The 23203-nt window shown below is 50.4% G+C and overlaps 1 protein-coding gene across 1 annotated transcript; it reads right to left on the minus strand.

Moving 5' to 3' along the window:
• Window positions 1-3389: 3389 nt before the first annotated feature.
• Window positions 3390-10509, minus strand: LOC144601860 (glucose-fructose oxidoreductase domain-containing protein 1-like). Its single transcript, XM_078414358.1, has one exon. It carries the CDS (start codon window positions 10456-10458, stop codon window positions 9595-9597), a length of 864 nt encoding a protein of 287 aa, XP_078270484.1. The 5' UTR covers window positions 10459-10509; the 3' UTR covers window positions 3390-9594.
• Window positions 10510-23203: the final 12694 nt, after the last annotated feature.

The following is a 23203-nucleotide window of genomic DNA, read 5'->3' on the forward strand; positions in this document are numbered from 1 at the left end:
TGCGCCGCGGGGTCCCCAGTCTGTCGCTGGAAATGACTGCGATGAGCGTCGCGGAGCACGTCGGTGAGTGTAGTCCGACCACAGCGCCACTCCCGCCCACAGCCTGTCGCCGGGGTGACCATATGACCACAGTTCCAAGTGTGCGTCGCGGGGCGCTCCCCGCCTGTCGCCGGAGTGACTATATTGAGAGCCGCGGGGCACGCCGGTAAGTGTCGGCCAGACACACCGACACTCCCGCCCACTGTCTGTCGGCGGGGCGACCATGTAACTACAACTCCCAATGTGCACCGCGCCCCCTCCCGCTGGAGTGACGTCATGGAGCGCCGCGGGGCACGCCGGTAAGTGTAGTCCTCTCACACCGCCGCTCCCGCCCAGTCTGTCGCTGGGGTGACCTGAATGACTACAATTCCCAAGGTGCGCCGCGCCCCCCCATGTCGACAAAGATGGCTGCAGTGCCCGAGGAGCGCCGCGGGGCACGCCGGTAAGTGTAGTCCACCCACTGTGTCACTCACGTCCACAGCCTGTCGCCAGGGTGACCACAGTTCCATGGTGTGCATTTTAAATATATATTGCTCCTCCTGCAGGTTGCAGGGGAGAGAGGGGATAGTTTGGGTGGGAAGGGACGAGTGGACCAGGGAGTTACGGAGGGAACGGTCTCTGCGGAACGCAGAAAGGAGGAGGAGATGGGAGGATGTGGCCAGTAGTGGGGTCCCGTTGGATTTTCACCTGCACCTCCTCCAACCTCATCTATTGTATCCGCTGTTCCAGATGTCTACATCTTCTCTACATCGGCGAGACCAAGCGCAGGCTCGGCGATCTTTTCGCTCAACACCTTCGCTTAGTCCGCCTTAACCAACCTGATCTCCCGGTGGCTCAGCACTTCAACTCCCCCTCCCACTCCCACTCTGACCTTTCTGTCATGGGCCTCCTCCAGTGTCATAGTGAGGCCCACCGCAAATTGGAGGCACAGCACCTCATATTTCGCTTGGGCAGCTTGCAGCCCAGCGGTATGAACATTGACTTCTCTAACCTTAGATAGTTCCTCTGTCCCTCTCTTCCCCTCTCCCTTCCCAGTTCTCCCACTGTCTCCACCTATATCCTTTCTTTGTCCCGCCCCCCCCCCGCCCCCCGACATCAGTCTGAAGAAGAGTCTCGACCCGAAACGTCACCTATTCCTTCTCTCCTGAGATGCTGCCTGTCCCGCTGAGTTACTCCAGCATTTTGTGACTGTAATGAGCGCCGGAGTGACGAAAATGAGCGCCGCGGGGCACGCCGGTAAGTGTAGTCCAAACACACCGTCACTCCCGCCCACAGTATGTCAGCGGGGTGACCATATGACAACTCCCAATGTGCACCGCGCACCCCCCCCCCCCATCTGCCGCTGGAGTGACGTCACAGAGCATCCGCGGGGCACGGCGGTAGCTGTTGTCCTACTATGCATCCCTCACGCCCTGTCAGTCACCGGGGAGACCACAATGACTACAGATCCCGAGGTGCACCGCTTTGATACGCCGGTAAGTGTAACGATGGTAACTGTAGTCCATCTCAGCCTCCCTCACGCACCCAGCCTGTCGCTAGAGATGAAGGATCTGATGAAGGGGTGTCGACTCAAAACATGTAGGAAAGAACTGCAGACTAACGCTATCCTACACACACTAGGGACAATTTTTACATTTACCAAGTCAATTAACCCACAAACCTGCACGTCTTTGGAGTGTGGGAGGAAACCGAAGATCTCGCAGAGAACCCACGCAGGTCACGGGGAGAACGTACAAACTCCGTACAGACAGCACCCGTGGTCGGGATCGAAACCAGGTCACCGGGGCTGCATTCGCTGTAAGGCAGCAACTCTACCGCTGCGCCACCGTGCCTTTTGCATGTGGACTCAGTGGGCTGTTCAGTTCACACTGTACTAACCGGGGTGATTGTGCCTATGTACAAGGATAGTCTTGCTGAGCTGTACGCAAAAGAAAAGTGTTTCACGTTCCTTGGTACACGCGATAATAAAGAAACCATTAACCACTTTGTGTCAAAGGTAGACACAAAAAGCTGGAGTAACTCAGCAGGACAGGCAGCATCTCTGGAGAGAAGGAATGGGTGACGTTTCGGGTCGACACCCTTCGGGTGAGTTGCCCCCAGCTTTTTGTGTCTATCTTCGGTGTAAACCAGCATCTGCAGTTCGTTCTTACACATTACTCTTAACCCACTTTGTGTCCTTCTGTGCATTAGCCAGCATCTGCAATTCTTTGTTTCTACACTACTATTGATGTAGACACAAGGAACCGCAGATGCTGGTTCACCAAAAAAGAAGACAAAGTGCTGGAGTGATTCAGTGGATCAGGCAGCATCAGTGGAGAAAATGGATGGGTGACATTTTGGGTCGGAACCCTTTATCAGACACCATTGTTATTTAGCCCATATCGCTCTACCTTTCCTATCCATGTACCTGTCCGAGTATTTTTTGAATGCTGTTATTTAGTTTAGTTTAAAGATACAGCACGGAAACAGGCCCATCGGATCCGCACCGACCAGCGATCCCCGCATATTAACACTACCCTACACCCACTAGGGACAATTTGTTTTACACATTTACCAAGCCAATTAACCTACAAACCTGTGCGTCTTTGGAGTGTGGGAGGAAACCGAAGGTCTCAGAGAAAACCCACGCAGGTCACGGGGAGAACGTGCAAACTCCGTACAGACCAGCGCCCGTAGTCAGGATCGAACCCGGGTCTTCAGCGCTGCATTCGCTGTAAGGCAGCAACTCTACCGCTGTGCCACCGTGACCGCCCAATTATGAAAACGCACACCACCAGATTCAGGGACAGTTTCTTCCCAGCTGTTATCAGGCAACTGAACCATCCTAACACAACCAGAGAGCAGTCCTGAACCACTAGCTACCTCTTTGGAGACCCTCGGACTACCCTTGATCGGACGTTGATGGCTTTACCTTGCACTAAACGTTATTCCCTTATCATGTATCCTATACACTGCAAATGGCTCGATTGTAATCATGTATTGTCTTTCTGCTGACTGGTCCGCACGCAACAAAAAAGCTTTTCGCTGTACCTCGGTACACGTGACAATAAACTAAACTAAACAGAAACTGAACAAACGAGGGACTCTTTTACAATCGTACCAAGCCAATTAACCTACAAACCTGCACGTCTTTGGAGTGTGGGAGGAAACCAAAGATCGCGGAGAAAGCCCAGCTGGTCACGGGGAGAACGTGCAAACTCCGTACAGACAGCACCCGTAGTCTGGGATCGAACCCGGGTCTCCGGCGCTGCGAGGCAGCAACTTACCGCTGCACCACCTGTTAAAAGCACCCTGTTAAAAGCGCCACATCCATTTGCTTAAAATAAAAGTTATTTTTATTTTTATCAGAGGAAAACATTGTTTTAACATTGTCAACAATTGCACAATATATATACACAGTAATGCTTCATGCTATCATTTCAATGAAGGAATATTTAATTCCATCTGCAACAGTTTAAAGGGTATACATGTGGATTGTATACTTGTAACCTATTGAGCCACACATTCTCGCTTAGTTATCAGTAAAATGGCTGCCTAATAATTGGTAATAGGCTTTTGATGAATGAGCCCATTTTAGTTTGGTTTAGTTTAGTTTAGAAATGCAGGAGGGAAACAGGCCCTTCGGCCCACCGAGTCGGCGCCGACCAGCGATCCCCGCACACCAACACTACCCTACACACACTAGGGACAAGTTTACATTTACATCAAGCCAATTAACCTACAAACCTGTACGTCTTTGGAGTGCGGGCAAAAACCGAAGGTCTTGGAGAAAACCCACGCAGGTCAAGTCAAGTCAATTTTATTTGTATAGCACATTTAAAAACAACCCACGTTGACCAAAGTGCTGCACATCTGATTAGGAAAAAAAAAAAAAAAACATACAGTGGCAGGCAGCCAAACACAACGGCCACGGGGAGAACGTACAAACTCCGTACAGACAGCACCCGTAGTCGGGATCGAACCTGGGTCTCTGGCGCTGTGAGGCAGCAACTCTACCGCTGCACCACCATGCCCACCCATTAATTCTTTCAACCACCACAGATTAGACACAAATCTCAGGTGTCAGGGGTTATGGTGAGAAGACAGGAGAATGGGGTTAGGAGGGAGAGATGATAGGTCAGCCATGATTGAATGGCGGAGTAGACTTGATGGGCTGAATGGCCTAATTCTGCTCCTGTCACATCTACTTAATCCCATTTGTAATTTTTGGAGTGTTTAGTCTGGTACATGGTATACATCAACCTTTTACACTAATGGAGTTTGGCAGCTAAAACTAAATAATCAAACCTTATCGCAAAATGTTTGATATTTATCACTGCTCTCATTCATTGTTCACAATTATAGCTTTAAAATTGTAAATCTAGTTTGACGATCATAAGTGGTAGGAGCAGAATTAGGCCATTCGGCCCATCGAGTCTACTGCGCCATTCAATCATGGCTGATCTATCATCTCTCCCTCCTAACCCCATTCTCCTGCCTTCTCCCCGTTAACCCCTGACACCCGTACCGATCAAGAATCAATCTATCTCTGCCTTAGAAATATCAATTGATTTGGCTTCCACAGCCGTCTGTGGCAATGAATTCCACAGATTCACCACCAAATCATAATTTTTTAATTTTTTTATTTAGTTTAGAAGGATGAGGGAGGGATCTCACAGAAACCATCATTGCTCTAAAGAAGCGAGTGCAGGCAAAATTCCCCATTGAGAGCAAATTCCCACAGAAATGGTTCCTATCACCGTCTACCCTGGGTAAGATCCTTGTCGAGGGAACTGTGTACATGGAAAACAGGCACAGTTAGATCCCGTCTCCAAACTCCAGTGTCGTTGACTTACAAACATTTGCAAAAAGCTAGACTGCTCTCTTCTCGAAGGCCAAACGCCATTTAAGATTGATAAACAAAATTCGAAGGTAGACACAAAATGCTGGAGTAGCTTAGCGGGTCAGGCAGCATCTCTGGAGCGAAGGAATGGGTGACGTTTCGGGTCGAGACCCTTCTTCAGACTGATGTCAGGGGAGTGGGGGCTGGACAGAGATAGAATGTAGTCTGAGACAGTAAGACTGGTGGGAGAACTGGAAAGGGGGAGAGGATGGAGAGAGAGGGAAAGCAAGGGCTACTTGAAGTTAGAGAAGTCAATGTTCATACCGCTGGGGTGTAAGCCACCCAAGTGAAATATGAGGTGCTGTTCCTCCAATTTGCGCTGGGCCTCAACTCTGACAATGGAGGAGGCCCAGGCCAGAAAGGTCAGTGTGGGAATGGGAGGGGGAGTTAAAGTGCTGAGCCACCGGGAGATCAGGTGGGTTAAGGCGGACTGAGCGGAGGTGTTCAGCGAAACGATCGCCGAGCCTGCGCTTGGTCTCGCCGACGTACGGGAGTTGACGACATTCGATGCGAGATAAACGACATTCCTTGGATTTGTGTATGAGGGCATGTAACATCGGAACACCGGCCAGGACAAATTGCACACAGCAGTAAAACAGGATATCACACTGACACAGAGAGCTTTGCATTTCACGTGCGAGACAGCGCGGACAAAAAACGCAACATTTATTTAGCTTAACAAGGAAAAAACCCCGCAAACTGTGGCTAACAAGCAAAGGCGGACACAGAACTAAGCTCAATTGACAATACAGAATCTTAAAATTCCTTCACAGTAACTGGGACTTGTCGGTTCCATTGCTTTACGCACATTTTAAATAAAGAGCATTTTAACAAACGAAGTATGTTTTGGTCTGTCCTAACAATCATATATAAAATATAAATTTTGTACCGTCTCTGGTACTAGATTTTTTTCTACACCCTTGATATATATTTTTTCCTGCATATATATACAGATATTCATGCTAAGAACACTATAAATAACACAACGATTTAACAGACATGTATCCTCGGTACAGACAACATCGCGTTTCAAAAACCCCCCCCAATAAATCAACACATTTCATCATGAATTATTAATTTTCATCTCATCGTTAATAATATCTAATTTCAAAAACAAATGCAGAGCGCTGTTTTGAGTGAGTGCTTTCACTCACAGCCAAGAACTGTTTTATGGAATTCAGGCATTATTTAGTTTAGTTTAGTTTGGTTTAGAGATACAGCGAGGAACAGGCCCTTCGGCCCACCGAGTCTGTACCGACTGGCGATCCCCGCACGCTAGCAATATCCTACACACACACTAAGGACAATTTATAGTTTTTGTCAAAAGCCAATTCACCTACAGACCTGTACGTCTTTGAAGTGTGGGGGAGGGAAACCGGAGCACCCGGGGAAAACCCATGTGGTCACAGGTACAAACTCCACACAGACTAGGATTGCCAACTTTCTCACTCCCAAATAAGGGACGAAAGGTGACGTCGCCGCCCCACGCCCCACGTGACCTCACCCAGCCAGCGGCCACGTGCTCCCGCTCCACCAATGGCGGCCGCCCAGGCCGGGAGGTGGGTTGCTATGCAACCTCCGTTAGATGGTGCCCGGGCCTCCAGTCCTACACTGTCCGGGCCTACAGTTTCCGTCCCTACAGCGCCGTCCGGGCCTAATATGGGACAAGAGCCGTCCCGTACGGGACAAACCAATTTAGCCCAAAATATGGGATGTTCCGGCTAATACGGGACAGTTGGCAACCCCAGTGTGTATGTGTATATACACTCATTGAACTTTTTTCCCGTTTATTATATTGTTTACAGTGTACGATGCTTACTTATTCTGTTGTGCTGCTGCCAGTGAGAATGTCATTGTTCTATCTGGGACATATGACAATAAAACACTCTTGACTCTAGACTCTGTCTCGACTATCTTTCATCCCACACTCCAAAGACGATGTTAGGTTAATTCAATGGCGGAGTAGACTTGATGGGCCGAATCAGGAAACAGGGACCTAGGTTTAAGGCGAGAGGGGAAAGATTTAATAGGAACCCGCGGGGCGACTGTTTCACTCAGAGGGTGGTGAGTATATGGAATAGGCTGCTGCAGGAGGTAGTTGAGGCAGGTACTATAATATTTAAAAGACAATAGACAATAGGTGCAGGAGAAGGCCATTCGGCCCTTCGAGCCAGCACCACCATTCAATGTGATCATGGCTGATCATTCTCAATCAGTACCCCGTTCCTGCCTTCTCCCCATACCCCCTGACTCCGCTATCCTTAAGAGCTCTATCTAGCTCTCTCTTGAATGCATTCAGAGAATTGGCCTCCACTGCCTTCTGAGGCAGAGAATTCCACAGATTCACAACTCTCTGACTGAAAAAGTTTTTCCTCATCTCAGTTCTAAATAGCCTACCCCTTATTCTTAAACTGTGGCCCCTTGTTCTGGACCCCCAACATTGGGAACATGTTTCCTGCCTCTAACGTGTCCAACCCCTTAATAATCTTATACGTCTCGATAAGATCTCCTCTCATCCTTCTAAATTCCATTTGGACAGGAACATGGACAGGACAGGTTCAGAGGGATATGGGCCAAACGTGGGCAGGTGGGACTAGTGTAGATGGGGCATGTTGGTCGGTGTGGGCAAGTTGGGCCGAAGGGCCTGTTTCCGTGCTGTATGACTCTATGATTCTAAGTCTACATTCTTTACATTGCAAGGAATGCCAATGTGTCACTCGACTGTATTGCAATACACTTTGCATAGTAAACTGTGCCTAGCACCCTCAAAAGATTAAAAAAAATATATAATTTCTGACAACAGGGGTCATTTTATGATCTCGTGCTCCCCGCCACGGAACTTTGTGCAATGGGCTACGGGTACAAAGAATTTCTGCAAAGAGGTTTTTTTTTTTTTTGCATTGCAGGCTCAAAACAGAGATACACATTTACTATAGTTAATAGATCGCCGCATGCAGATGCCTCCTCCAGTTCTGCAGTGTTCTGGGATACTAAATTGTAAAATGTACCCCCGTTTCCCAACATGATAAACTCAGACTAAAGCCACTACACATCGAACAGAGATGAAGAAACAGTTGTCGTTTCAACAGCTTACAATGGCCCTAGTTTGGAGTGATCACCAATTTGTGTCTTGTTTGTTCAATACAGGTCCACCACCACCCATTTCCCGGCACCCTTGGCTCCAGAGCCTTTCCGGATTATCCGGTTTGCCTGACCGACAGAGGTCACGGCCTCCAACGGTACCAGAACGTTCCGCCGAGGGGTCGAGATACCGGCCCGCAAAATGTCGGCCTCGGGGACGGATCTGCCCGCTCTGGCCGGGCCAGAGTTCCAGAGCCCCGGACTCGGGGGTGCAGATTCGACCCGTCGATCGTCCGCGGAAGTTCCGATGAGGTCGAGATCGGCCGCCTCACCCGGCCGAGGAGCCACATTTTCAGGGGGGGGGGAGGGACTTCAAGTGCGCTCGTGTAATTTTGTCCGGATTAAAGGAGTTGCCGGGAAATCGGTGGTGGACGTTAGTTTAGTTTAGAGATACAGCGCGGAATCAGGCCCTTCGGCCCTCTGAGTTCCCACCGACCCCTGCACACTAACGCTGCCCTACACACACACGCGCTTGGGACAATTTACCTACACACCGCATACAAACCTGCACGTCTTTGGAGCGTGGGAGGAAACCGAAGATCTCGGAGAAAACCCACGCAGGTCACGGGGAGAACGTACAAACTCCGTACAAACAGCGCCCGTAGTCGGGATCGAACCCGGGTCTTCAGCGCTGTGAGGCAGCAACTCTACCGCTGCGCCACCGTGACGCCCCTCTAATGCTATTCTTGCAACACACGTCCTTTCACATTTACTTGGCATGTCGCAAATAAATTTTGTAGACACGCCAACATTTATTAAAACAGGGAAGCCCATACTATTCTAGGTTCAACATGCTACATGCTTTCAACATGCTTTGTGCACAAAATCATGAGAGGAATAGATCGGGTGGATGCACAGAGTCTCTTGCCCAGAGTAGGGGAATCGAGAACCAGAGGCCATAGATTCAAGGTGAAGGGGAAAAGGTTTAATAGGAATCCGAGGGGTAACCTTTTCACACAGAGGGTGGTGGGTGTGTGGAACGAGCTGCCAGAGGAGGTAGTTGAGGCTGGGACTATCCCAATGTTTGAGAAACTGTTACACAGGTACATGGATAGGACAGGTTTGGAGGGATATGGGCCAAGCGCAGGCAGGTGGGACAAACATAGAAAATAGGTGCAGGAGGAGGCCATTCGGCCCTTCGAGCCAGCACCGCCATTCGTTGTGATCATGGCTGATTGTCCCCAATCAATAACCCATGCCTGCCTTCTCCCCATATCCCTTGATTCCACTAGCCCCTAGAGCTCTATCTAACTCTCTCTTAAATTCATCCAATAATTTGGCCTCCACTGCCCTCTGTGGCAGAGAATTCCACAAATTCACAACTCTCTGGGTGAAAAAGTTCCTTCTCACCTCAGTTCTACACGGCCTCCCCTTTATTGTAAGACTGTGTGTGGCCCCTGGTTCTGGACTCGCCCAACATTGGGAACAAGTGTGGATGGGACACGTTGGCCGGTGTGGGCGAGTTGGGCTGTTTCCACGCTGTGTGACTCATTGAAAGGTTGGCTGGCCAAGACAACTTGCGTTGGAGGTTATCAGTACAGCAGGGACATTCTGCTTCGTCGCATCGCCTCGCTGATCAAGTAGGCCGGGCTGATCTCGGGCTCCTCGGTCATGACCACGACGTTCTGCCACTCGCCGGTCTCGCTGGACCTCTTGATGGTGTCCACCACCGAGAGGGCGTACAGGCAGTCCTCGAAGGTGGCCGCCATTGTCAGGGGCCGGGCGTCCCAGGTGCGCCGGTCCTCCTGGCCCTGGAAGGCCTGGCGCACGGCCCGCACCATCATCAGGGTGCCGCGGAGGAAGGGGCCGGGGCAGTCGCGGAGCGCCCTGTCCGGTAGCGTCGGGTCACCGAGCGGCCCAGAGTCCTCCAGCAGCAGCTCCCGCTGCCCCGAGCCGTTGCGCCGGCCGTGAAGGTCGCTGCCGCTGACGGTCAGCCGGCCGGCCGAGCCCACCAGCGTCACCTCCTGCCGGAAGGCCCCCGGCACATTGAAGTTGAGCGTGACCGCGCAGCAGGCCCCGGCCTCCAGAACCATCTGGAAGGTGCAGAAGTCGTCGCTGGTGATCTGGCGGATGCCGCGGATGTGCTCCGTCTGCTTGACGAAGGTCCTGAGGAGGCCGTGGACCTTGACCGCCCGCTGGCCGGTCAGGAAGCTGAGCAGGTCGATGATGTAGCTGCCCACTGAGTGCAGGCCGCCGCCGCCCATCAGGCCGTCGCAGCTCCAGTTGTACTTGCGGCCCAGCAGGCTGCCGCCATGCACCTGCACCTCACAGATCATCAGCTCGCCCACGTAGCCCTCCTGCACCATCTGCTTCATCTTGACAAAGGCCGGCAGGAAGCGCAGCACGTTACCCATGATGCTCATCAGCTTGGGGTAGTAGTGGGCGGCCGACATCATCTGGAAGGCGTCCAGCGGCGTCGCCGCTCGGTCACAGATGACGTTCTTCCCAATTCCTGACGGAGCAAGGGGGAAAATAAACGGCGTTAGCGGGCGGTCACCTTTACAGACAATAGACTATAGGTGCAGGAGTAGGCCATCCGGCCCTTCAATGGACAATAGACAATAGGTGCAGGAGTAGGCCATTTGGCCCTTCAATAGACAATAGACTATAGGTGCAGGAGTAGGCCATTCGGCCCTTCAATGGACAATAGACAATAGGTGCAGGAGTAGGCCATTCGGCCCTTCAATAGACAATAGACAATAGGTGCAGGAGTAGGCCATTTGGCCCTTCAATGGACAATAGACAATAGGTGCAGGAGTAGGCCATTTGGCCCTTCAATAGACAATAGACTATAGGTGCAGGAGTAGGCCATTCGGCCCTTCAATGGACAATAGACAATAGGTGCAGGAGTAGGCCATTCGGCCCTTCAATAGACAATAGACAATAGGTGCAGGAGTAGGCCATTTGGCCCTTCAATAGACAATAGACTATAGGTGCAGGAGTAGGCCATTCGGCCCTTCAATGGACAATAGACAATAGGTGCAGGAGTAGGCCATTCGGCCCTTCAATAGACAATGGACAATAGGTGCAGGAGTAGGCCATTCGGCCCTTCAATAGACAATAGACAATAGGTGCAGGAGTAGGCCATTCGGCCCTTCAATAGACAATGGACAATAGGTGCAGGAGTAGGCCATTCGGCCCTTCAATAGACAATAGACAATAGGTGCAGGAGTAGGCCATTCGGCCCTTCAATAGACAATAGGTGCAGGAGTAGGACACTCGGCCCTTCAATGGACTATGGACAATAGGTGCAGGAGTAGGCCATTCAGCCCTTCAAGCCAGCACCGCCATTCACCGTGATCGTGGCTGATCATCCACAATCAGTATCCCGTTCCTGCCTTCTCCCCATACCCCCTGACTCCGCTATCATTAAGAGCTTTATCTAGCTCCCTCTTGAAAGCATCCAGAGAATTGGCCTCGCTGGAGTTTAGGAAGATGAGGGGGGAACCTCTTTGAAACATAGGGCAGCCAGAGCAAGTAGTTTAGGCGGGGACTATCCCAACGTTTAAGAAACATTTAGGAAACAGTTAGACAGGTACACGGATAGGACAGGTTTGGAGGGATATTGGCCAAAGGCAGGCAGGTGGGGCTAGTGTAGATGGGACATGTTGGCCGGTGTGGGCAAGTTGGGCCAAAGGGCCTGTTTCCACGCTGTATCACTCTATGACTGAACTAATCATCTGCCTGTACATGATCCATATCCCACTATTCCCCGCACTTCCATGTATCTATCTAAAAGCCTCTTAAAAGAAACAGCTCGTTCCCTACACCTAGCACCTTTTGTGTGAAAGAGTTACCCCTCAGATTCCTATTGCTATCTACTACCATCTATTAGTCCCGAACTACCATCTACCTCATTGGAGACCTTCGGACTATCTTTGATCAGACTTTACTGGCTTTACCTTGCACTAAACGTTATTCCCTTATCATGTATCATCTTATAGAAATGTATAATATTATAAAAGGACTGGACAAGATAGACTTATTGCAATTTACAAGGAGATTCACAAAATCACGCCATCAAATCTTCCGTCATCCCAGAGACTGGGCTTGTATTCACTGGAGTTTAGAAGGATGAGAGGGGATCTTATAGAAACGTATAAAATTATAAAAGGACTGGACAAGCTAGATGCAGGAAAAATGTTCCCAATGTTGGGGGAGTCCAGAACCAGGGGCCACAGTCTAAGAATAAAGGGGAGGCCGTTTAAAACTGAGATGAGAAAAAACCTTTTCACCCAGAGAGTTGTGAATTTGTGGAATTCTTTGCCACAGAAGGCAGTGGAGGCCAAATCACTGGATGAATTTAAAAGAGAGCTAGATAGAGCTCTGGGGGCTAGCGGAATCAAGGGATATGGGGAGAAGGCAGGCACAGGTTACTGATTGTGGACGATCAGCCATGATCACAATAAATGGCGGTGCTGGCTCGAACGGCAAAATGGCCTCCTCCTGCACCTATTTTCTATGTTTCAATGTTTCTATATTTCTAATTGGCCTCCACTGCCTTCTGTGCCAGAGAATTCCACAGATAAGTTCTGGTTGTATGCGCTGGCCAGCTAATATTTCAATGCACTGTATCTGGGGAAATGAAAGGCAAATGTAGGACAATGTAAGTCAAACCAACTTGGCTAGCATCGTGTACATTCACACAGGATTAAGGCAGCACTCTGTAAACTGCAGATAGACGCAAAAAGCTGGAGTAACTCAGCGGGACAGACAGCATCTCTGGAGAGAAGGAATAGGTGACCTCTAGTGGGGATAGTCTAGGACTAGTGGTCATAGCCTCATAATTAGAGGACTTTAAGAAGGAGGTGAATTCTTTGCCACAGACGGCTGTGGAGGCCAAGTCAATGGATATTTTTAAGGTAGAGATGGACAGATTCTTGATTAGTACGGGTGTCAGGGGTTACGGGGAGATGGCAGGAGAATGGGGTCGGGAGGGAGAGATAGATCAGCCATGATTGAAGGACACCGTAGACTTGATGGGCCGAATGGCCTAATTCTGCTCCTGTCACTTATGAACTTATGACATTTTGGGTCGAGACCCTTCTTCAGACTGAGAGTCAGGGAAAAGGAAAATGAGAGATGTAGACGGTGATATAGAGAGATATAGAACAAATGAATGAAAGATATGATAAAAAAGTAACATAACTTCATATGTTAGAAACATAGAAACATAGAAAATAGGTGCCGGAGTAGGCCATTCAGCCCGAGCCTGCACCGCCATTCAATATGATCATGGCTGATCATCCAACTCAGTATCCCGTACCTGCCTTCTCTCCATACCCCCTGATCCCTTTAGCCACAAGGGCCACATCTAACTCCCTCTTAAATATAGCCAATGAACTGGCCTCAACTACCTTCTGTGGCGGAGAATTCCACAGATTTACCACTCTCTGTGTGAAAAAAAACGTTCTCATCTCGGTCCTAAAAGACTTCCCCCTTATCCTTAAACTGTGACCCCTTGTTCTGGACTTCCCCAACATCGGGAATAATCTTCCTGCATCTAGCCTGTCCAACCCCTTAAGAATTTTGTACGTTTCTTGTGATAGGAGCAGAATTAGGCCATTCGGCCCATCAAATCTACTCTGCCATTCAATCATGATTGATCTATTTCTCCCCCCTCAAGATGACAATGAAAACTGGCCATTGTTAGCTGTGGGCAACCTGAAAACTGGTTGCAGACAAGAGATTCTGCAGCCCATCACTGCCAATGGCATGTTTCATTTATCAATGTTACATTTTTTGCATATCTTTCATTCTCTCTTTATCACCGTCTATATCTCTCATGTAGGAAGGAACTGCAGATGCTGGTTTAAATCGAAGGTAGGCACAAAATGCTGGAGTAACTCAGCTGGTCAGGCAGCCTCTCTGGAGAGAAGGAATGGGTGACGTTTCGGGTCGAGACCCTTCTTCGCCCATTCCTTCTCTCCAGAGATGCTGCCTGTCCCGCGCTGAGTTACTCCAGCATTTTGTGTCTATACCTCTCGTTTCCCTCTCCCCTGACTCTCAGTCTGAAGAAGGGTCTCGATCCGAAACGTCACCTATTCCTTTTCTCCAGAGGTGTGCCAGTCTCAGTTCGGTTTATTGTCACGTGTTCCGAGGTACAGTGAAAAGCTTTTGTTGCGTGCTGACCAGTCGGAAGAAAAACAATACCTGATTACAATCGAGCCCTGTGCAGCGTACAGATACATGATGAGGGAATAAGATTTGGTGCAAGGTAAAGCCAGCAAAGTCCGATCGAGGCTAGCCCGAGGGTCACCAACGAGATTGCCGCCTGACCTGCTGAGTTACTCCAGCTTTTTGCGTGTCTGCCTCCGGTAGCAAACCGGCATCTGCAGTTCCTTCGTACACACTTTGTAAACTGCAGTCAAGTATGAAATTAGGTGCAGTAAGTGGAGGGGGGGGGGGATACAGTCACTAGGAGATAAACATTGACGTGCCAGCTGGCTGAGAAAACATTTATCTTTCTCTGGCTGCAACAAAGCACAATGTTCATGTTAAATTCCTCTGAGCTGCCGTATTGATTTCAACTCCCTCAGGCAGACTGACATGGTGAATGTTGTTTTTCTCACTTTGCATCACGCTAGTATCACCTTTACACCAAGGCTTCCTGGATCTCCCATTACCAAATAGTTTAACTCCCCTCCCCAATCCCACAATAAAGTTGCCAACTTCCTCACTCCCAAATCAGGGACAAAAGGGTGACGTCACCGCCCCGCGCCCCACGTGACCTCACCCAGCCAGCGGCCATGTGCTCCCGCTCCACCAAGGCGGCCGCCCGGGCCGGGAGGCGGGTTGCTATGCAATCTCCGTCAGGCGGCGCCCAGGCCCCCGGGCCTACACTGTCTGGGACTACACCGGCCCCCGGGCTACAGTGTCCGGGCCTACACTGTCTGGGACTACACCAGCCCCCGGGCTACTGTGTCCGGGCCTACACTGTCCGGGCCTACTGCGTCCGGGCCTACAGTGACCGGGCCTACAGTGTCCGGGCCTACAGTGTCCGAGCCTACAGTGTCCTGGCCTACAGTGTCCGGGCCTACAGTGTCCTGGCCTACAGTGTCCGGGCCTACAGTGTCCTGGCCTACACTGTCCGGGCCTACAGTGTCCGGGCCTACAGTGTCCGGGCCGACAGTGTCCGGGCCTACAGTGTCCGGGCCTACAGTGTCCTTCCTACACACATTGTAAACTGCAGTCAAGTATCAAATTAGGTGCAATAACTGGGAGGGGGATACAGTCACTAGGAGATAAACATAGACGTGCCAGCTGGCTGAGAAAACATTTATGTTTCTCTGGCTGCAACAAAGCACCATTGCATTGCACCAAAGCACCATTACAGTGTCGGGGCCTGCAGTGTCTGGGCCTACAGGGTCCGGGCCTACAGCGCCGTCCAGGCCTAATACGGGACAAGGGCGGTCCCGTACGGGACAAACCAATTTAGCCCAAAATACGGGATGTCTTGGCTATTATGGGACAGTTGGCAACTCTATCCCACACTGACCTTTCTGTCCTGGGCCTCCTCGATTGAGAACCTTGTTTCCTGGTTTAGTTTAATTTAGAGATACAGCGCGGAAACAGGCCTCTCGGCCCATCGGGTTCTGCGCCGACCAGCAATCCCCGCACATTAACACCATCCTACACCCACTGGGGACAATATTTACATTTATACCAAGCCAATTAGCCTACAAACCTGCACGTCTTTGGAGTGTGGGAGGAAACTGAAGATCTCGGAGGAAACCCAAGCAGGTCACGGGGAGAACGTACAAACTCCGTACAGACGGCGCCCGTAGTCGGGATTGAACCCGGGTCTCCGGCGCTGCATTCGCTGTGAGGCAGCAGCTCTTTCTCGTGACATCAGCAACCAAAGGAGATAGTGATGGATTTCAGGAAAAGAAGCGGTACACATGCCCCAGTGTGCATTAATGGCGCGAAGTAGAGATGGTTGAATGCTTCAAATTCCTAGGAGTCAATATCGCCAACAACTTCTCCTGGGCCACCCATACTGAAGCAACGACCAAGAAAGCACACCAATGCCTCTACTTCCTTAGAAGGCTTAGGAGGTTCGGCACGTCCCCAACAACTCTCACCAACTTCTACAGATGCGCCGTAGAAAGCATTTTATCAGGATGCTTCACAGCACGGTTTGGGAACAGCTCCATCCAAGACCAGCAAGAAATTGCAGAGAATTGTGGACACAGCCCAGACCATCAGACAAACCAACCTCCCTTCCACTGACTCCATCTACACCTCATGTAGGGTTGCCAACTGTCCCGTATTAGCTGGAACATCCCGTATATTGGGCTAAATTGGTTTGTCCCGTATGGGACCGCCCTTGTCCCGTATTAGGCCCAGGGGGCGCTGTAGGCCCAGACATTGTAGGCCCGGATACTGTAGGCCCGGGGGCCGCTGTAGGCCCCGACAATGTAGGCCCGGAAAGTGTACGCCCGGACACTGTAGGCCCGGGGGCCGCTGTAGGCCCCGACACTGTAGGCCCGGGGGGGGGGGGGTTTAGGCACGGACACTGTAGGCCCGTGGGCCGCTGTAGGCCCGACCAGTGTAGGCTAACGGAGTGTGTTCGGGGAGCAGAGCCGGGTGTGTTCGCCGAACGGAGGTTGCGTAGTAGCCCGCCTCCCGGCCCGTACGGCCGCCGCTGGTGGAGCGGGAGCACGTGGCCGCTGGCTGGGTGAGGTCATGTGGGGGCGCGGGGCGGTGACGTCACCTTTTGTCCCTTATTTAGGAGTTAGAAAGTTGGCAACCCTTACCTCACGCTGCCTCGGCAATCAAGGACCAGTCGCACCCTGGTCACTCCCTCTTCTCCCCCTCTCCCAACCTGATAGATAGTGTCAACCTTACACCAAGGCCTGCTCAACCTCCTGACAACCATCTGTGCCTTGTCAAACTTCCACAGCTCGCGATCAATCCCAGCTACTCATTTACACTCAAGCTAAAAGTCCACTCGCCAATAAACCAACATAATTCCACAGTCTTCCTGTCTCCGACTACATTCTATCTTTGTCCCGCCCCCTCCCCTGACATCAGTCTGAAGAAGGGTCTCGACCCGAAACGTCACCCATTCCCTCTCTCCAGAGATGCTGCCTGTCCCGCTGAGTTACTCCAGCATTTTGTGTCATCCTACAAACCTGTACGTATTTAGAGTGTGGGTGGAGACTGGAGGTCTCGAGGAAAACCCACGCAGGTAAAGGGGAGAACGTGCAAACTCCGTACAGACAGCACCCGTAGTCGGGATGGAACCCGGGTCTCCGTGAGACAGCAACTCTACCGCTGCTCCACTGCTTATTTAACAAGTGGAGGATCCTTTTTGAAAAAATTAAAAGGCTCATTTCACAGAGTAAAGATATTATTTACATTGTGCTTGCAAACAGGAGCAAGAGTTTACATATTTATGGGGAACACCTTAGTGCATTGAACAACATATTTTTTTTGGTTTGGAACACGGATCTGGGCTGTGTCCTTATGACAATCCTTTGTGTGTATTCGAGATTGGTACAGGATGCCAAAGCTGTCAGTTCTTGCATTAAAAGACTGAAAGATACAACGCGGAAACAGGCCCTTCGGCCCACTGATTCCATGTCGACCATTGATCACCCACTCACAACTGTTCCCAGCTGTTATCAGGCAACTGAACCATCCTACCACAACCAGAGAGCAGTCCTGAACTACTATCAGGCTCATTGGAGGCCCTCGGACTGTCCTTGATCGGACTTTGCTGGCTTTACTTTGCACTAAACGTTATTCCCTTTATCGTGTACCTGTACACTGTGAATGGCTCGATTGTAATCAAGTGTTGTCTCTCCGCTGACTGGTTAGCACGCAACAAAAGCTTTTCGCTGTACCTCGGTACACGTGACAATATACTAAACTGCTGGTCGGTGTGGGCAAAGTTGGCCGAAGGGCCCGTTTCCACACTGTCAGACTCGACGACTCGATGAATCCACGTTACAGTTGCACAAAACGTTGGTGAGTGGAGGCCAACTCAATGGATATTTTTAAGGCACAGCTAGATGGATTCTTGATTAGTACGGGTGTCAGGGGTTATGGGGAGAAGGCAGGCGAATGGGGTTAGGAGGGAGAGATAGATCAGCCATGATTGAATGGCGGAGTAGATTTAATGGTCCGAATGGCCCAATTCTGCTCCTATCCCTTATGACCTCATGACTATATACAGAACAAGATGGCCGCTGAGTGGCCTTAAAAGATCCATTGGCTCCATTACAAGAAGTCATCTCCCCAAGGTCTTGCCAATATTTATTCCTCAACCATCTTCACAGTTTGTGCATTTATGACTAATTTGCTTCTCCAGGGACCGTGGTGTGCACAAATTAATTGCCCTAATATTTACATAGTAACTGTAACCACAGTACATCCCACATTGAAAGACACAAAGTGCCTCACGCTGCCTCGGCAAAGGGCAGCAGCATAATCAAGGACCGGCCACTCCCTCTTCTCCCCTCTCCCATCGGGCAAGAGGTACAGAAGTGTGGAAACACACACCTCCAGATTCAGGGACAGTTTCTTCCCAGCTGTTATCGGGCAACTGAACCATCCTAACACCAACTAGATAGCGGTCCTGAGCTCCCATCTACCTCATTAGGGACCCTCGGACTCTCTCTGACTTTATCTTTGCGCTAAATGTTATTCACCTTATCCCCTTTATCATGGGCCCGCATTTAGAGTATTGTGTTCAGTTCTGGGCACCATGTTATAGGGAGGATGTTGTCAAGCTGGAAAGGGTGCAGAGAAGCTTTACGTGGGTGTTGTCAGGATGTGGGCCTGAGCTACAGGGAGAGATTGGGCAGGCTGGGACTCTATTCCTTGGAGCGCAGGAGGATGAGGGGTGATCTCATGGAGGTGTACAAAATCATGAGAGGAATAGCTGCCGGAGGAGGTAGTTGAGGCAGGGATTATCGCAACGTTTAGGAAACATTTAGACAGGTACATGGAGAGGACAGGTTGAGAGTTGATATGGGCCAAACGCCAGCAGGTGGGACTCGTGTAGATGGGACATGTTGGTCGGTGTGGGCAAGTTGGGCCGAAAGGGTGTGTAGGAAGGAACTGCAGATGCTGGTTTAAACCGAGGATAGACACAAAAAGCTGGAGGAACCTTTGACGAAGGAGTCTCGACCCGAAACGTTACCTATTCCTTTTCTCCAGAGATGCTGCCTGACCCGCTGAGTTACTCCAGCGTTTTGGTCTATCTTGAGTAGTTCCACGCTGTAAGACTCTATAACTCTCTGACTGTCTACACTATCTACTGCCTCTGACAGACAGAATGTTCGTATTTCCACAGTCTCTTTCTGTAAAGCAGTCCTATTATGGGTAGCATGTGCTGGCTCTGGCGAGGGTTCAGGTAGTGGTTGCCAACTATCTCACTCCCAAATAAGGGACAAGGTGACGTCACCGCCCCACGCCCCACGTGACCTCACCCAGCCAGCGGCCACGTGCTCCCGCTCCACCAATGGGGGCCGCCCGGGCCGGGAGGCGGGTTGCTACGCAACCTACATTAGGCGGCGCCCGGGCCTACACTGTCCGGGCCTACACTGTCCGGAAGGTAGACACAGATTTTAACCAGCATCTGCAGTTTTGTTTCCTACTACACTGTCCGGACTTACACTGTCCGGGCCTACATCGTCCGGGCCTACATCGTCCGGGCCTACAGCGCCCCCCCCCCCCCCCCCAAGGCCTTATACGGAATATGGGCGGTCCAGTACGGGACAAACCAATTTAGCCCAAAATACAAGATGTCCCGGGTAAGACGGGACAGTTGGCAACCCTAGGTCCAGAGAAGGTTTACAAGAACGATCCCAGGAATGAGTGGGTTAACTTATGATGAGCGTTTGTCAGCACTGGGCCTGTACTCGCTGGAGTTTAGAAGGTTGAGGGGGGGTCCTCATTGAAATGTACAGAATAGTGAAAGGCCTTGGTAGAGTGGATGTGGAGAGGATGTTTCCACTAGTGGGAGAGTCTAGGACCGGAGGTCACAGCCTCAGAATTAAAGGACGTTCTTTTCGGAAGATGAGGAGAAACTTCTTTAGTCAGAGGGTGGTGAATCTGTGGAATTCTTTGAATGGCGGAGTAGACTTGACTTACACATGTGACTTATGAACATGTGATAGTGTCATACAGTATGGAAACAGGCCCTTCAGCCCAACTAGCCCACGCCGACCAACATGCCCTAGTCCCACCTGCTAAATTTGGCCTTTATCCCTCTAAACCACTCCTATCCATGTATTTGTCTAAATTTTTTAGATTTAGATTTAGATTTGGAGATACAGCGCAGAAACAGGCCCTTCGGCCCACCGGGTCCGCGCCGCCCAGCAATCCCCGCACATTAACACAATGCTATACCCACTAGGGATTATTCTTACATTTACCAAGCCAATTAACCTACAAACCGGTACGTCTTTGGAGTGTGGGAGGAAACCGAAGATCTCGGAGAAAACCCACGCAGGTCACAAGGAGAACGTACAAACTCCGTACAGACGGCGCCCGTAGTCGGGATCGAACCCGGGTCTCCGGCGCTGCATTCGCTGTAAGGCAGCCACTCTACTGCTGCGCCACCGTGCCGCCCTAAGTCATTGTACCTGCCTTAACTACCTCCTCCGGCAGCTCGTTCCATATACACCCGCCACCCTTTTCCGCGCTGAATCTCTGAACTCAACCAATAAGTTAAAGAGCGTAGGAAGGAACTGCAGATGCTGGTTTAAGCCGAAGATAGACTCAAAATGTTGGGAGTATCTCAAAATGTTTGATATTTATTACTGCCCTCATACATTGTTCACCATTATAGCTTTAAAATTGTAAATCTAGTTTACGATCATATGTGGTAGAAGCAGAATTAGGCCATTCGGCCCATCGAGTCTACTCCGCCATTCAATCATGGCTGATCTATCATCTCTCCCTCCTAACCCCATTCTCCTGCCTTCTCCCCGTTAACCCCTGACACCCGCACCAATCAAGAATCTGTCTATCTCTGCCTTAGAAATATCAATTGATTTGGCTTCCACAGCCGTCTGTGGCAATGGATTCCACAGATTCACCACCAAATCATAATTTTTACATTTTTTAAATCTAATTTAGAAGGATGAGGGAGGGATCTCACAGATCCCTCCGCTCCAAAGAAGCGAGTGCAGGCAAAATTCCCCATTGAGAGCAAATTCCCACAGAAATGGTTCCTATCACCGTCTACCCTGGGTAAGATCCTTGTCGAGGGAACTGTGCACATGGAAAACAGGCACAGTTAAGATCCCGTCCCGTCTCGTTGACTTACAAACATTTGCAAAAAGCTAGACTGCTCTCTCCCTGAAGGCCTTAAGATTGATAAACGAAATTTGAAGGTAGATACAAAATGCTGGAGTAACTCAGCGGGTCAGGCAGCATCTCTGGAGAACATGGATAGGTGACGTTTCACAGAGTGCTGGAGTAACTCAGCGGGTCAGGCAGCATCTCTGGAGAACATGGATAGGTGACGTTTCACAGAGTGCTGGAGTAACTCAGCGGGTCAGGCAGCATCTCTGGAGAACATGGATAGGTGACGTTTCGGGGTCGTGACCCTTCTTCAGACTGATGTCAGAGGAAATTAAAGAATTAAACTAAAGAATTGTGAGTCAGGAACAATTGAGACAACGGCGGGACTAGGCAGGATTTCCTGTGGAATATGAATTGCAACGTGCGCCTAATAAAAGACTGGTGACTGGATTAGCTGTTGTGGACTCTATTATCTCACTTGGTGCCTCTCATTGTTGCAGCTGGATTTGTGTTTTGGCAAGAGCTCAGCTTGTGGCTTGTTGAATGTACGGGGGACAAGTTGTGGAGCCCCCTGAGGGTTAACGCCGTCATTACACGAACAATGTGGTCACAAGGTCACGGTGGCGCAGCGGCAGAGTTGTCGCCTTACAGCGAATGCAGTGCCGGAGACCCGGGTTCCAACCCGACTGCGGGCGCTGTCTGTACGGAGTTCTGTACGTTCTCCCCGTGACCTGCGTGGGTTTTTCTCCGAGATCTTCGGTTTCCTCCCACACTCCAAAGACGTACGGGTATGTAGGTTAATTGGCTGGGCAAATATAAAAATTGTCCCTAGTGTGTGTAGGACAGCGTTAATGTGCGGGGATCGCTGGTCGGCGCGGACCCGGTGGGCTGAAAGGGCCTGTTTCCGCGCTGTATCTCTAAACTAAACTAAAACGTCATAAGTGATAGGAGTAGAATTCGGCCATTCGGCCCATTAAGTCTTCTCCGCCATTCAATCATGGCTGATCTATCTCTCCCTCCCAACTCCATTCTCCTGCCTTCTCCCCATAACCCCTGACACCCGCACCAATCAAGAATCTGCCAATCTCCACCTTAAAAATATCCACTGACTTGGCCTCCACAGCCGCCCATGGCAAAGAATCCCACAGATTCACCACCCTCTAACTAAACAAATTCCTCCTCATCTCCTTCCAGAAGGAGCGTCACAGAGTCAGTTTCAGTTGAGTTTATTATGATAAGGGAATAACGTTTAGTGCAGGGTAAAACCAGTTAAGTCCGATCAAAGATAGTCACCAATGAGGTAGACGGGAGTTCAGCACTGCTCTCTGGTTGTGGTGGGATGGTTCAAGAGTCATAGAGTGATACAGTGTTAAAACAGGCCGTTCAGCCCAACTCGCCCACACTGGCCAACATGTCCCATCTACACTAGTCCCACCTGCCTGCGCTTGGTCAATATCCCTCTAAACATGTCCTATCCATGTACCTGTCCAAATGTTCCTTAAATGTTAGGATAGTCCCTGCCTCAACTACCTCCTCGGGCAGCTCGTTCCGTACACCCACCACCCTCTCTATGAAAAAGTTACCCCTCAGGTTCCTATTAAATCTTTCCCCCCCTCACTTTAAACCTATGTCCTCTCGATCTCGATTCCCTTACTGGGCAAGTGACTCTGTGCATCTACCGGACCACGGCGCGGACTCGGTGGGCCGAAGAGCCTGTTTCCACGCTGTATCTTTAAAAACTAAACTAAACTAGACTAATGATTTTGATTATGTCCTTTTATTCTGAGGCTGTGGCCTCTAGTGCCAGACTCTCACGCACCAGTGGAAACATTCTCTCCGTACAACTCTACTTGACACCATTAGTTGGGAATCCCGTCT

The sequence above is a fragment of the Rhinoraja longicauda genome, chromosome 2 (genome assembly GCF_053455715.1).
Source record: "Rhinoraja longicauda isolate Sanriku21f chromosome 2, sRhiLon1.1, whole genome shotgun sequence".
NCBI classification, from domain to species: Eukaryota; Metazoa; Chordata; class Chondrichthyes; order Rajiformes; family Arhynchobatidae; genus Rhinoraja; species Rhinoraja longicauda.